We start from the raw sequence: 16,953 nt of genomic DNA, 5'->3' as shown, positions 1-16,953 counted from the left end.
TTAATGTATGTATCTACATAGCTGGATGAATTTTTTTTTTGTTTTCAGCATCTGCATTTTTTAAAAGAATGACAATTTAAGTAGTATGTCAAGCTACTTAACATTTAATTTGATTACTTAGAACAAGGACAGTCAGTAGACTCCTAATTCTAGAATTCCACTTTTAAATTCCAGTCAGCTCATCTCCACAGTTTTGTTTTGTCCTCTAATGAACTTAACATGAGCACAGAAAGGTTTAATCATTACTTCTACACGACAAAATCAAGTACCACAATTTTTTGCCATTCTTACAGAAAGTGTCCACAAATATAATCTTCACAAAGTAAGGTCTTCAATAAACACTGCTGAGTAATACAAGACAGTAATATATACCTACTGTACAATATGCAGCACTCATACTGTATTTAATAGAACTAATAGTACAAGTAATATAAGTTTCTGAAGCATGGAATGCTTTTGTTGCATTTTTGCAGAGCTCATGCCTACCTCCAGCACAGCACTACCATGCTAAGCTCAGAGGCCTACCGCAATTCTGCAACATGACAGAAATACATATGTGAGACACTCAGTTTTAACATCAAATATCCAAGATTTTCCCTGTATTAATGATTATTGGAAAGCTGCTTCACAATGTTTTATATTTCCATAGTAAATACGATAGCTCATTAAAAAAAATGTTTATGCTCCAAACCAAAGTTTTTTTTACAAAATCCCCAAATCTATTTTGGTTTTTGAACAAAACTTGCTGTATGACTATTCTCTGTTCACACGAGTATTCAGTGGTTGTTAGATGGTTTATGTCATTATTTCTACACCTGCTTATATCAGTTTTTCAAGACTATTTTATTAACAGTGTAAAATTCAGCAGATTAACTACTCTTGACCATTTTAACTAGTTTAACCAGTCAGTGTGTAACCAGATACACAGTTTCTCTGTGGGAAAGTCTCATAAAAATGCCACAGCACCATAGCATCTTCTAAGTGGCAAAATTTTCCCAAGCAATTCAGAAACACATGTTAGTGCAATCCTATTTTGTAACACTGCTATTTTGTTGGTCGTGGGTGTATAACACCAGCTAGGTTCAGAAATCACCTCTGTGAAATAAGTTAAAACATAAGCACAGACTAGTACAAGTAGTAAAAAAAAACCTTCTGAAATCAAGGAAAGAAAATCTCCAGCTGATTTTAATGATGCTCTGGGATAAAATAATATTTTATCCCAGAGGTTTCGCCTTTGCACTTATATGCAAATAACTATTATTTTCAAACTGATTAAATTTTCCAATTTCTTACACTTTGAACAATCACATCAACCATTTCATCACTGACTTCAGTTTCTGGCCAATTTAAATTTCTCATTCCCTAACAAACTGTACTATTTATTTATGCTTCAGTACATAATGCTATTTATTATATTTCAGACAGTGCGTCCCACTAAATTTTCTAAAAATTGTGTATTAACTCTACTTATATTGTCCTCAAATTCTTCCAAGTTGCATTTTGACATCAAAGTTGACTTTCTTCCCCTAATAGTGGCTTAATGAAAACTGCAGGGAAAATAGCAGTCTTGTGCTGGGGTCTCACAGCACCTTTGGTTCTGCTTCAGTTGAGTTAGAGTAGCTGTGGCTGGAGTCATATGCCAGCAGAGAGAAGCAGCAGAAAAGCCAAGCTTTGGTTTTGACAGGGAACAGATGACCCTCTGGGAGCAATGAAGCATGCACAATTACACTGATGTGCAGAGCTAGTGACAGTTAAAACTGAGTTTCCTATATCAGAGTATTTGGAGGATCCAGGCCTTTGCAAAGTCCAAAACTTGGCATTCTGCTAAGCAGCAAGAAGCTGATACTTCAGGTCCTATTTTGCTTAAGAAAAGCAAAGTAAACATCCTCTTTCACACCTGCACACTGCACTTTTCCGATGGTGAAGGTCAGCTTGTAACTAGGGAAATGGCCGCACAGAACATGCAAACAAGCTGCACTTGCTCTCTGAGCCAAGCGATAGCATTAGGCAAATATTGAGTCAGAGCCAATTGCATTGTGCACAGACAGTGAAGGCTGTTTCTTGAAAGCACTGTTGCTTGGGTCTGCACAGCATGTCAGATGACTGATCTCAAAACGAGCACCTGAAGAAAAAACTTGTCTGCAAAAAAATGAAATGCTGAAGTACTTTTCACAGTCCATGCTATAAGGTGAACTGTGAAGAGTTCAGAGCTCTTAACATAAATTACATTTTCACACTTCTCAGGAAATTGTTCTCAATACAGACCTGAGAATTATTGAACTGAATTCAGGTTTAGAAATGTAAGCTAAGTATTTCTCAGGTCATCAGATTTTTGGATACTAGTTAGAACACACAGTTTTTATGTGCAAACGTTACACTGGAAAGCAATAAGCAAGATTAAAGAGAGAACAGTGTCTGCAGTGTTTGCTACTGACAAGCCCCCTAAATCACTAGCAGGAAACAAAATCTACACACACTTTCCAAGTTTTATTCTAAACCAAAATGCTTGTGATGTTGTGCAATGTTGTGTAAGCTCTTCCGTTCATTTACCTGAAGGAGTGAATAAGTGTGTGCAGTCTGCAGAAATTACAAAATTATTTTGTGGCTGTTTGCCTTATGAGCTCTAAAATACACTCTTTCTTACTGAACTGTATTTCAGCGTCATCTCAGAGTCTTTCATTTGTCTTAGCTTACACATTAAAAAAAATTTAAATGTTCCCATAAATAATGTCAGGCTTTTAAAGGGTATTAGAAATTTAGTCATGCGAATTAAGACGTTATGTAGTACTCTCTTATAAGAATAATGACCATTACAGATTCCTGTTTAATGTAACAAACTAAATGAATGATTTTTCTGGACAACAAATGTCTGCTGTTTAGATAGGTACTTAATTTAGGAGACCAAATTAACACATCTGAAATTGAGGTCACTTTAAAACCTAATTGAGATTACTTGCAACACAAGGACTATGTATTTCCTGTATACCATAATTCATTAATTAAGTTACACATAAGTTTAAAATAGAAGTACTTAAAGAGGCACACTCCATTTGCTTATTATGAGATTCTACTGATAATAAACTTGTTACAAAACAACAAGCTTTTAATTTAAACACCCCCAAACATATCTGGGTAAGGCACTGACTTTTTGGTAAGAAATTCATCAGGGAAAGTGAAGACTTAAATTAATACAAAATTAGATATAAATATACCACACAAATTTTCTCCAATTACATCTATTTCATCATTTGAAATGACAGAATCACAGAATGACTGAGGTTAGAAGAAACTTTTAGAAATTATCTAGTCTCCTGTGCTGGAGATTCCACAACCTCTTGAGCAAACTGCTCCTGTGTCTGACCATCCTCACAGTAACAAAAAGGTTATGTCTACATGGAATAATCTGCAATATACAATTTAAGTCCACTGTCTCTAGTTCTGCCATTGGGCATCACCAAGAGAAGTCTGGCTCCATTTTCACCACACTCACCACCAGGTCTGATCAGAATCTCAAGACTTCCCTCCTCCAGGCTGAGCAACCCCAGCATCCTCTGTCTCTGCTTGTATGCCAGATGCTCCAGTCCCTTCATCATCACAGTGGCTCTTTGCTGGCCTCAGTCCAGTATGCCTACACTGGTCAGCACTCCGCACCTTTCAGATTTTATTTGTTCATCCTACTGCTCAAAGCCAAGGCAACAAAATGCCATAGCAGTGTGATGTTAATTAACAAAGTCTAATATTTAAGTATTAACTACAGACAGTTTTCATAGCTTTGCTTTGTATTTGTTCTCCATTTTATAAGCAAACCAAACCAATTGTACCTCTGAATAAAATACTATAAATAATAAAGTGAAAAGATATGGGAATCCATACAGTCTCTAGATTAAGAGGCAAGTACTGATCAAAGTCAGCCTAGACACACACTTTTTCATGATCAGACTACCATGTGAAATGAAAGGTCAACAATTTTTTAATTAAACCTTTTCAGATTCAGGGTGTATATGTGTATTGTTCAAACACATCAGATAAAGTAAGTGATGGTAATCTAAGAGCTGTGGGGCTTTTTGAAAGACAATCATGATAGGGGAAGGTGCTATTTACCCAGCTGTACAACATACAATTTTCCTTGCAAGCACTGTGAAACACCAAGTAGAGTTTTCCCTGCAAAACAGCCAGCAAACCTAACAGTGAACATTATGCAAGAAAATTTAAGGGGTCACACTCCCTTTATCAACCCATCAGTTTTCAGAGTAACATACTACTCAATATTAAAAGATAAAAAGCTTTCTGAGAAAAATAAAGGTCAGCTGTACCTGAAGGGCCATGAAAATATTACCCATTGTCAAGCTCTTTAGGTACCATTCTGATCAGAAGTAACAACACTGACCAGTCCCAGTTTACTGTGACTGCTGTGAATTATTCTAAACCAAAATGCTTGTGATGTTGTGCAATGTTGTGTAAGCTCTTCCGTTCATTTACCTGAAGGAGTGAATAAGTGTGTGCAGTCTGTAGGAATTACAAAATTATTTTGTAGCTGTTTGCCTTATAAGCTCTAAAATACACTCTTTCTTATTGAACTGTATTTCAGTGTCAGATGTGCCCTATGACTTGCAAGCTGCAGTGGAAGGCCACTACTCCTATTGCCAAATCTGTCCATTACGAATGGGTTTAGAGGGGAAGAATTTTTAAAAACAAAATATCATTGCTGCAGGCTGAGGGATATACAGTTTAAGAAATGCAGCTTAGTTTTCCAGTATCAAGAAAACACACTGAAATCCACAATTCTTAATAGCTTCCACAAGGACAAGTATAGTCCAGGAGTGCAGCACAGGCTGGGATCAATCCATCTGGGGAGCAGACCTGTACAAGTGGAGCTGGGGGTCCTGGTGAACAACAAGCTCAGTGAGTAAACATTGCTGCTGTGGCAAAGAAGCCAACAGGATGATGGGTGGCATCACAAGGGCATTACCAGCACAGAAAATGAAGTCAATTTCCCACTCTACTCGCGGCTTGCCAGGTCACACCTAGAATACAGTGCTCAGATTTGGTCCCTTCTAAATTAAAAAGATGTGGGCAGGCTAGAGAGGGTCAGGAGTAAGGCCACAAGTATGATCCAAGGACAGGGAAGCCTGCCATGTGAGGAAAGGCTGAGAGAACTAGTTTGCACGGCCTTGAGCAATGAAAGCTTAGGGGAGACCTCATCACTGTGTTCTAGCACTTAAAGGGTGCCTTGCACAGAAGATGCAAGAATCCTATATAGAAGGATTCCCATGGAAAGAACAAGGCAATAGTACAAGTTAATGATGGAAAGACTTTTACAAGAGGCAAGTTTTTCTTTCCAGAGATGTGGTGGATTCCCCAGCATTGAGCACTTTTAAGATTCAGGCGGGCAGGGTCCTGAGTCATGTTGTCTAGACCACGCCTTTGCCATGAATGGTTGGACCATGATCCTTGAGGTCCCTTCCAACGCAGTGTTCTTTGGTTCTATTTATTGATTCATGTCCATATGTCAGGAAATAATTTTAGTGTATTTTCCTTTGCAGGTGTCCAGCCATGTTTTCCATTTTGAGTTCCATGGACCAGCTGACTTCACAATCTAGGTCCCTTAATATAATACAAATTCCCCTTTCAAAAGGAAAATTTTGACTCTTCAAAGTTACTAACAATACTTTAATTCAGTTCAATTTTGAAATTAAAATTCAACTTTTTCTACAGTTAAAATATTATTTTGGATAAAAGGATAAAATGGTTAAAGAGAAAAGAGCGTGGATATAAAAATGATTGCACTGAAGTTAGGAACCAAATTCAGAGTTCACTGTTAAACAACTTGAGTGCAATGTAATCTTTCATAAATCTTCAGAAACTGACATGAAATTATAGGCCAGGGATTACACATCTACAAGGGCAATAACTCTCACTGCATGAGAAAATAAGATTGGAGATAAGTTAAAGGGATATATTAGAGAAAGAATCAAAAAGACATTCAGGTTACTGGCAAATGGCATAAACATAGCATGGGCATACTCATGATACATCATTTGGTCTAGCACTTTATTACAGAAAATTAATAAATAGCAGTTGTCTCCCATCTCGACTTCATTTAAAACATGGCAATTTTCTACATGAGGATTTGTTAAACTTGTGAAGATGAGCATTAATAGAAGAATTAAAAGTTGGCAAGGAACTGCCTGAAGGCTAAATGAAAGGAAAGGAAGTATTTAAAAGGAAGTTATAAGCACAGTTCTTTGGTGCTCATTTTTAAAACTGCATTAAAAAAAAAAAAGGGACAATTGTATAACAGCACAGGAAAAGTAATCATAAAACCAGCCCTTAATAAAGTCAAAAAGCAGAAAACAAGGCTTCTTTTTAAACACCCAGGCAACAAGACACTGGAGCAGTCCTGAGGGGAGAAGTTGGGATGAATTTTCCCACATTCTTTTGATAATGAGTCTTCCTCAGTTTAAGATAATGTATCAGTGAGAGAAAAGATGCCTGCTAGATTCTGTGAAAGTTTAAACAGATTTTGCTTTCCTCTACTCTCCTGTACTTTTGCAAAAAGGCTGGTGGCAGACACAGAGGAACTTCCTGCCAGTTCATTGAATTGACGAACTAGTTAAGCTCTTCTTGTTCTCAATCCCATGAGCATATACTACTCTCCTGTACTTTTGCAAAAAGGCTGGTGGCAGACACAGAGGAACTTCCTGCCAGTTCACTGAATTGACGAACTAGTTAAACTCTTATTCTCAATCCCATGAGCATATAGAGGTTCAACCAACAAAGCATATTGGCAGACATTTGTGGTGGGATTAAGGTGAGGCAACAGAAACAATGTAGATGAACTCATATGGAGAAAAAAAAAATCATTATCTTGCTACCAGTGACAAAGGCAGATAAAAAAATCTTACACGCAGATGCCTGAGAGACAACAGGGGTCCACTTAGAAGAGACTGGGGAAAACTGTCTGAAAGTCTGTTGCTACATCAAGCATTCAGAGGCACACAAACACCACACTGAAAAAACAAATTCTACTTAATGAAACAACAAAAATAATCTATTAACTTCCATTCTGAAATAAGTATGACAACTCAATTTCAGTAATAAAGCAAGAACCTTTTAGCTGTAACTAATAAGGAACACATACAGGAGGATGTGCTGCCTAAGTCATGACCTCTTTTTATTCATCATATAAAATCTATATTACACTACTCGTACTTTTCTGATTTCACATCTATTTTGATTTGAAATTAATGTTTTTCAGCCTTGAAGGAAGGATTGAGAACCTTCAAACTCCACATTATTACCTTCTGGCCTCTTATTGTAGTTTTTACTACCTGACTATTCTCAGGTGCTTATGACAACAAGGAAGAAAACTTATCTCACATTTTTGGTAGGAGTGATGAATACTGAATTACTTTTAGGAATGAAACAAAAAACAAGTGTTTGCTTCACACCATGACAAATTGCAATGCAGCTGGATTATATTTACTGATAGAAGCCCTGGATGCCATAGTATGTGTACATGCTAACTTTTTAATGCAGAGAGCTGGAAACAGCCACAACTATAAAGCAGACAAAAGAAGCCTTGTGCCTGGGCTTTTAAGTGGGCAATTAAATGCATCATATATAGAGATAAGTAAATAAAAGTACTGTTACATAATACTCAAACTACTGCTTACAATGTAGTTTTCTTGAAACAGTTCTGCTGTTTCATATCTTAGCCTAGTGTTCTTCTAGTCATATATACAGCATTTAAAGTAATTTTGTCTAGGAAACACCATTTAATCTAATTTGCTAAACAACATTAATATTCTTAATTTTATTTGGGCAATGTTCTTGCCTTGTCCGAAGAATAAAATGCACAATTTTTCATCATAGATGCTGTATTACTAAGACCTTAACACAATTCTGATTGCATCTCCTTTTCCTCCCCTAGTTATTTTATCTTTACAGGAAATACCTTTTGTTTTGTTATGATAAAGGGATAAGCAGTGCAGACAAGGCAGATGTACCTCTGCCTTACTGTAAAAAGAGAGACAGATATTTCCAAAACAAAATTCAGAAAAATTTTGCAGATAAACTTGACAAGAGTTCACAGAACAGAGACACGTTCTCTAAGAATAGCATGGTCTAATCAGAGGGACTAAACTCTTCCAACTTTTTTCTAGTTACCCTGGGAGGCGCTAGGTGGCAAAGCTGCTAAAATGCTCTCAGATGGCTCCAGTCTTTATTCATCACATACTGGAAACTGAGGGCTCTCAGAAATTCAGGAATGCACTGAATACTAAGTTTTAATCAAATATACAAATAAAAACCCACAACAGTTATTGGCCAGACGCTGTAGCTGGTTATTGGCTTTTTCTTATTTTTAATAATGATGTTGTTACCGCATCATTACCATCAACAACATACATATGCTCATCAACAAAACCTGACACACTGTGAAAAGTGTGTAGCTGTCATTTAGCTTGACTAGACTTTATGTCCCCAATGAGAAGCACATGTCCAAAACACTTAGAAAATAACTTCTAACTCCCATACCACTCCAATCATAAGAATCAATTTTCCTCTAATTAAGAGTCACCAGTGATATGCCAGATAAACAAACTGTCCCAAAGGAAGAGTTGAACGTTCTCAAACAGTGGAAACAAAAAACAAAGTATATCTTCTACCTCACCAATAATTTTAAACATAAACTCTACACTGCTGGAGAAAGCAACTAATTTCAATTCCTTGTAGAGCTCATTAAGTAGATAAAAACCTAACTAGTGTTAACCTAACCTACACTACAAAAAAAACCCCAAAACAGGATGCCACCCCATAGATTATCTAAACTGTTCATATTCTTAATGTGATCTGGCACCTTAATAAAATTTGCTTAAGGATCAAATGAAATCGTCTTACAGAAGTCCACGTGCCAATATCATCACCAAAATAATGTTATTTTCTTGATTAATAATAAACAGACAGTGGTATCTTCCTGTTTTAAAAATATGGTTTATAGATATGGGTTTTTATGTAAGAAGACTTATCCTTTCATATCAATAGGATTTTTTTTTTTTTGGTTTTGGGTTTTTTGGTCCGTTTTTTGTTTTGTTTTTTGAGGGTTTGTTTGGTTTTTTTGTGGTTTTTTTTTTTGTTGTTTGGTTTGGTTTTGGTTTTTTTTTGTTTATGAAGAAAAAATATATTTTGTAGCTCACAGACAGTTTAGCCTGTATTCATTCCACCAAGAAATGTAAGATGTTCAGAATTCATGATCAATCAACTTGTTATGCCATCTCACATGGCAAGCCTCTGACATCGTTCTAGAAATGGGTTATCTTCAGGTTTAAAAGCACCATCTGCTCTTAATGATGGAACCAACAAAATTACTGTAATAAGAAAGAAAACTACCCCTAAGTGATAGAAAAATCCCAAGCCCCAAAGACATTTTCAATCATGACTATGCCTACAGAGAGCACAATTCAAATGCCAGCTAGCTTTTAACAAAAGGTGATCAGGTTTAAGTTTGTTGTACACCCTCCTTGACCCCCACATTGTGCAATGCACAATAAAATACCACTGTTGCAAGGAAAGGCAACAAAGGGGCCAAAATAATGAGAATGTGGGGATCTTTTGTTACTAGGAGTTTTTAAAAATCCAAAATAAAATGCAGTTTTCAGACACTTCAGAAAATAAATCCTTTTCCTCTCTAGTGATGCAAACTGAAGAAACTATTCTTGCTAAGTTAGTTTTCAGTTCACTATCAAACAGTTTTTTCATATTATCAAATTAAAACTTCTGTAAAGCCATCAAATCAGATATTTTGCCAAGAATTCTTTGTTCCAGGAACTAATGGAAAGAAAGTCTTTATTGGTGACCTACATAAAAACTGATAGCTTGAACTTTCTGCCAATTGATTTAGCAATCCATTATGATCATAAATTTGAAAAAAAAAAAAAAGTTATTTCTTCTTGCTTCAAGCCAAAGGTTTAGAGCTTTTCCTTTAAAATTTTACAAATGAAACTTAGGCATTAAGTAGGTATTATGCAGAAGTACGGAATTATTTCTGCATACCCAATAATGACATTGGAAATGTCTTCAGTCACTGACCTAGGGGAAAAAAAATTGAAATCTTTATCTCTGTAGAATTAATAAACTTCAGGTGACTTTGACAAATATACTTTTTTCATGTTTCATTTGACATGCAAGTTTTTATCCCATCTTTTTATCCCAGACCTGTTCAGTCTTCCATTTTCACGTCTTTGCTCAATAAAAGTATGTATACACCTAAAGTATGAAACTGTTTGCAGACACTATTAAGGTACTATTTTTCAAACATATTTCAATGCAGAAGAAATTAGATCAACTTCCATTTATATTTAGGATCTGTAAGAAAACATACATGTCCAGAAAGCTCAAAGGACAGCCAAAATGTGGTCCACTGATTACCAAACAAAACAATAATATGGCTTCAGCAACTATACCACTACACATTACATGTCCATACTTAGTTATCTAAACCTAAAATGAAGCACACAGGTTCTCTTCTCCAAATTCTACTGTTTTTATTAAGAATAATAAAATCTGCAACTGCAATGGCAAAATTCCTGAAAACTTTCCCTTTTTTGTCTTTCACGGGATTGTCTATTACTACTATCAGCTGCATTTCGGTAGCAATTTTTCAAATTTAGAGTCTTTCTGAAAATTCAGTTTGAGAATTTAAGTACTGGATGTTTTCAGGGAAGGAAAGCAAGGCAAGTTAGGAAAAATAAAGTAAACACAACAGAAAAGTGTAGAGAGAAAAAAAAATACCAAATTGCAGGAATTCTTCCCCTACCCCATTCAAAACCAGTTCTCTCTCGCCTAGATTAATCCAATCATCTCTTGTGCACACACCTGGAAAACATCTTCTCCAGGCTTTATAATCATGCTTTTCCCCCTTTCTACTACTATGCTTATCTTTCAACTCCAGCAACTGTTCCCTCTCCCTCACATTTCCTCTGCCCTTCTGATAACAAACGCAGCTACCCCGTTTCCTCATCAAAAGGAACAGATGTGATATGACAAAATTTTTAAGTAGCACCACCTGCTCAGGGTGGTACCCTTCCAGCAACAGGGACGGTCTGAAACTGGAGATGAAACCTGTCTGTGACAGTTCAGCTTGTCTTTGCAATTTCCTCACACTTTTATAGGCAGCTTAAACTGGGTTCTGCTTAAAAAGAAAGAATGGAGACTCAGAGCAAATGGCCACAAATCGCCTGTCTGTTGTGGGGGAAAGAGATTACTCATATAAAATTGATGCTGTATCCTTTTCCCTGGTAAGTGATGACGCTGCCATGAGATTTTTCTCAAGACCGATTTAAAAAAAAACAAAAGCATAGACAACAGTTGGGTAAAGTACTTTGGCATAAACTAAAATGAAATTATTGTATATTTCTGTGGCATTCAAATATATGAAGTACAGTTAATATGCTAGTGTACCTCATTTTGAAGTTCATCAGCACTTTTGGTAGAAGCAAGGATCTCATACAAAGTGCAGCAGAGGTCTTCAGTTGTTGGTCCTCCAGGGTTACCTCCTTGAGATTCCTTCAGGTATTTTCCAACTTCACACCATAAAAAAGAATCATCTATTTTTTCCAAAGATTTGATATTAGATTTCTCATCACAGCAGTTCTGTAAGTGATTCAGCTGGTTATTCAAAAATTTGTTATAATCTAAGCTTATATTTTTCTGTGCATCAGTCTCACCATTCACAGGCAGCTCTTCAGAGTGATCCAAATCATGCATGTCAAACGAAAACACAATATTTTTACCAAACAACACTCTGCTATCACCATTTTGCTCTTCAGCCTGTATGAGGGGTCTAAGCTGTTCTTCAGTGAAGTGAGAAGCAATCCGAGACGTGGCATTACAAGCTGCAGTAGCAGATGATGATGGAAATGGCCCAAACATCTGCTTGATCACCTTTGTCTCATCGTGGCCAACACATTCTTTCCCATGAAATGTCTTAAAAAGAAAAACAGCTCCACTTTCAATTGCTTCTTGTCCATTTTCAGCTCCAACTGTTAACAAAACCAAATGTAACTTAATACACTTAATACTAAGAGTGTTTACCTATAACATAACTGCATTAAAATTCCTGTCACAAGTCTCATCAGCAGAGATATCAAAAGAAAACCCCAACAAGTAAGAATTTTTGCAAGGTACTGAATTACAAAAGGTATATGATAATAAAGCATCTGTCTTCATTATCCTTCTACATACAAAAAAATTATAGTAAGAATTAGCAATGCTTTCTTATCTTTCTGAGCTAGAGAAAAAAACATGCTAGAGGTCTTAAACTCACAACTGTATATTTATAAGCTATTTAATGTTAACAAATTTCCACTTTGTCTCACTATTTATTCACTGCCTAATCTGAATATTCATAAGAGAATAAATATACAGAACTCAGCTGGGGATTACTGAATCCTTGTAGTAATTCCCAGTAGAATTACTTCTGAGTATGTGCTAAGTTAGAAAAACTGCTCAAAAAATTTAAAGCAAATAAATGCATGAATTTGGACTTCTATCTACTAAATATCATGTTATGCAAAAAAAACAATACATTATTAGATAAAAACATGAATTTATTTCTCACACAAATATTCACAAAGGTATTTGAGGAAAACATAAGGAAAACACCACGTGATGAATCAATATGTCACTACCACAAAATTTTTAAAGTCATCAAGCCTAACCTAAACAAAACCAGCAGCAGAGTGGGGCTTTTGCTCATTTTAAATGAGGACAACTTACAAATTTTTTTTACTTGATTGATTCAACTTAGATTAGGTTTAACACCAGAAAAAGCAAGGGGTTTCTTCCCCACAATCTAACCTGAAAGAGCAAAATAATTCTAGCATAAGCAGATGGAACAAGGCTAAGTAGCTAGAAACATAATATATAAATAAATTGAGGGGGCTACAAATTTACTATTAAGCTTGAATCATTCTGTGGTGCACTTTGAAAATCTGAAGAGTTCAAGAAGAGGACTGGAGGTGACATTTACAAGATAATTAGATACCTACATATGGAAGGTATCTAATACATACATACATGACATGAAGATACACAATATAGAATAGATATGTAAACAGGTCTCAGAGGAAAAAGGTGGTTCAGCCCCTCCCTTTTAGCATTAGCTACATAGGAAGCAAAAAACAAAAAACCCCTACATCTAAAAACTTGTAGTTTGTCTGCATGAAGCTCATTCATATATTCCTAACATACAAATACATATTATTTAGAGTCAATTGTCTCAGAACAGAAGTAAAGATTACCAAACTGAAAGAGAAATTGAAGGATTTGAGAAAAATCTCTTAGGTTTACTATGTGGTATTTCTCCTTTATTATCGACACCTCCTATTTGTGAAAGCATCTCTTGAGAAAATACTACTCCTTCCATCTCAACAAAACTAACCAGACAAGATGGCAAGAGATGCACTGCTAAAAGATATTCTTTTTGGTATTTTGTTTTGTTTGACAGCCAACATTTTAGTCCAGTACCACTTGTAATTAACCTATACACAATGGATACTTAAAACAGCTTTCTCAATCAATATCTGTTATCAATACAGATTGCACCTTCCCCTACTAACTCTATGAGCTGACAGCTGGTATAAATTCAAGTCCCCGTCTTGCATGACTTTCCCTCAAGCCTTGTGTGTTCCAATTGCCAGCTGAAATCTGTGCACTGAACGAGAGGTACCTGGGTTAGGGCACAGAGTTGGCCCTTCCCCAGAGGCCTGTCTCAGAAAGACAGCAGCAACATGCTTAAATTCCAGCCCAAAGAGGTTAAAAGTCTACCAGCAGTACTAACCAGAGTTTAAAACTTTTTGTCAATGATTTGAGAAATAACTCAAAAACATACTTCTGATGACTGAAGAAAGCAATAGCCATTTACAACCATTAATAGCTTTAATAGGCATCTTCTGCACTGTACAGCACAATTGACTTCCACCACATGTTGGACATGAATAACTTGCCTAGCCTTTTTTGAAAACCTTTGTTTAGACATTAGTTTCTTTCTCTAATTTACTAGGTTTTTCTAAATAAATGGTCAAGAAATAGAATGCAAGTGGGGCAGGTTAACATTTGTATTGTAATAAAAATCTCTGGTCTGTACTACCAAAACCAGGCAAATATATTTATTTTTTATTAATTCTCTATGTCTTTTTAATGTTTCTATTCAAGATATTGGAAAAACAATCAGAAAAGGAGGAGATGTACCTATGAGACTAAAAGGAAAAATCCTTAAATATGTGACGGCAAGAGCTTGAGCCATGTGCTCGGTTTATGAGCTGATGAACTTAAATTTTGCTAAAAGCAAAAGCTGTATTAGGTTTAGTCTGTCAATCAAAAACTAAATTTCCAATTAAAACTCAGTTTTCACACGTTCTTTGCTGTAATGTATTTTAGTATAAGAAGTTTAATTCCAGATGACTGAAATATATTTTTATTTCTCTCCTCAACACCAAATACTTCAAGCAGAAAACATTTCTTATCTTTTTATCTGCCTGCACAGCAGTCCAATTTTTCATTATACCAATTATGTGGAATTAAAGCAGACAACATGAGGAGTGTTCTTTTCTTAAAGTACTGCTATTCCAAAAGAAACAGTTTGTTTTGCTTAACAACTGTCAATCACAAACCATATCACACTCTACAAAACAATACTATCAAACAAGTAAGAATATCCATATAACAATGGAATGTTAAAATAAAACAGAAGACCCAATTGTGCATCAGATAAAATGGAGTTTCAAAGTTATTACAGGGCAAAACTGGCATCAAGGTAGAACCAAAACTGTACCAGTAAAATATGCAAGCAGAATGCAACTTGAACCTGCTCCCACCTCAACATAAAATAATGTATTATTAGACTACTAGAGAATGAAAACATACCTATTTGTTTTGCAGCTTGTAAGATAGTTTTTAAATCACCATTTACAGTTTGGTATTCTTTTTTGTCCAAATTGTCATCAACAAACTTTATTATCTTCTTCCAAGTAAGATCAGACTTCAGCAACTGGGCATGTAGTTTTGATCTTTTAGTCTGAAAATGCAAAATATTTGGGTTTTTAAATTTATTTCAAATTAATACATGAGTGTTCCTTTAAAATTAAACACCAGATAAAAACAATTCCTTCCAATGGCATTCAGTCAGTATATAGTACTGACTGCAAGCACTTTTACCTGATTAGACTCTTTCCTGAGTGTATGAAAGAAAGACACACAAAATCACACACACTCTCACACTAATTTACTCTTTCCAGAGCAAAATCCTCTATAAAGCCAAACTCTTGCAACTTCAAGAGATTTACAGTTCTCAATATTCCAAAGTAATTTCACAGGTTCCCACAAGGCATCTATTGCTTTAATACATTATTTCTCAGGAAGCAAAAGAAGTATCTAAATTCAGTGAACTTAATATTAGAAGGGAAATGTTTGGCTTCCCAGATCTATGTAAGCTCAGAGCTAAAAGTAGCCTTGCCCAACCTCTTGAAAGACAAATTAACACAACCAAGCAAGCTTTGCCATATGATTGTAAGGACTAAGTATAAATCACAAAGCTACAGCAAATTAGACTTTTGAGTGAGGACACTATGAAGAAATGTACAGGAAATTTTACACACTCTGCCCTTATTGCTTGCCTACTCTTATAAAATATCAATGCAAATGAAGAAAACAAATGATTCTTACTATAGCTATGCTTTGTAAAAGAAATAAAGCTTTACCGTTAAGTCAGCTAATTCTTCACTGTAATCCTCATGTTTAGTGACATTTGAAAAGGAGCGTAAAGCGCCTGTAAGACGAGGCAAGGCCATCTGTTACTCATTCAGTGATCCATAGGATGAGAAATCAAATCCCAGTCCAAGTACCTAGATGAGAACAAAACAAATAACATGGCTTTATTAATGTTATAAATACAAACATGCATCATGAACTTGAAAGACCTTTTCGAGCTAGCAGCACTTGGCTGGAACTTCAATTAAGCCAGTTAAAAAAAGATCTCTTAAAATAATGATAATCAAAATTAAATAAAAGGAGGTGAAAGGCACAGAGAGAGGCAAGAAATGGTAACACGCAGAGGTCACTCAGCAGGTGGTTCTTTTCTCTCCTCCCTAAATAAAAGTTACCAGCAATGAGGCAGAGTGGCAATTATTTCTTTAGCACCCCTAACACTGAGTATTATAGAGAAATCTATGTAACTGAACTTTAGCTCCCAATAGCAGTAAGTGATTACAACCTACGGGAAGATTTCCTCTGAGCCAGCCCATGCTGGGAGCTTTCAGGTCATTAACAGCCCCTGGCGCTGATGCAGAGAGAGGCATCCTTCTTGACAAGTGCTTAGCCATTTTTAACCAGCAAAACAGGGAAAAAAATTATGACAGGAAATAAAGATTGTCAAAGGCATAGCACTGAACTATTATAAGAGATAAAAGGAACAAAAAAGGCTACCAGAAAACTGAACACACTATGCCTTGGGATATTTTCATCTCACAACTGGGAGTGCACAGACACTTAGAGCAGGACTCTCTTCAGGACTACAGCTTACTTCCGTGCAGTTTTATTTCCTCTGTGGAACAGGCTCATATCTATGCACCAGAACACAGCTGTTCTCCATCTGAAACTGTACTTCTTCCAAGCCTTTTACTGAAATTATTCTCAAAGTTATTTAATTTCAAAAGATGCCCACGGCTGAATTATTTAATGAACCCTAACACACAGCTACAGTTTCTGATGGTATTAGATAAGATACAGATTTAGATTATTTTTGAAACAATTAATGATACCATTACAAACCTAATGATCTGCATCATTCTTAGCATGCCTGAAGATCAACGTCCATCCAGAATTTAAAGAACTTGTAACAGAGTTAATAGAATTACTTCCCCCCACAGTCATACAGTACAGAACTCTCTGCTTTAA

General features: G+C 35.8%; 1 protein-coding gene across 1 annotated transcript in view; it reads right to left on the bottom strand.

Moving 5' to 3' along the window:
- The window catches only part of ASCC3 (activating signal cointegrator 1 complex subunit 3), a 252,629-nt gene that overhangs the window by 222,438 nt on the left and 13,238 nt on the right, over positions 1-16,953 (bottom strand). Inside the window, exons 2-4 of the mRNA XM_041414871.1 lie at positions 15,759-15,902; positions 14,926-15,076; positions 11,461-12,041 (exon numbers count right to left, since the gene is read on the bottom strand). Of these exons, the coding sequence (XP_041270805.1) occupies positions 11,461-12,041; positions 14,926-15,076; positions 15,759-15,848 (822 nt within the window). The 5' untranslated portion in view covers positions 15,849-15,902. The remainder of the gene's footprint in view (positions 1-11,460; positions 12,042-14,925; positions 15,077-15,758; positions 15,903-16,953) is intronic.

The sequence above is a fragment of the Onychostruthus taczanowskii genome, unplaced genomic scaffold (genome assembly GCF_017590055.1).
Source record: "Onychostruthus taczanowskii isolate IOZ18803 unplaced genomic scaffold, ASM1759005v1 scaffold48, whole genome shotgun sequence".
Classification (NCBI taxonomy): Eukaryota; Metazoa; Chordata; class Aves; order Passeriformes; family Passeridae; genus Onychostruthus; species Onychostruthus taczanowskii.
The sequence above is the reverse complement of the archived record's forward strand: the minus strand, read 5'-3'. Positions and strand labels throughout refer to the sequence as shown.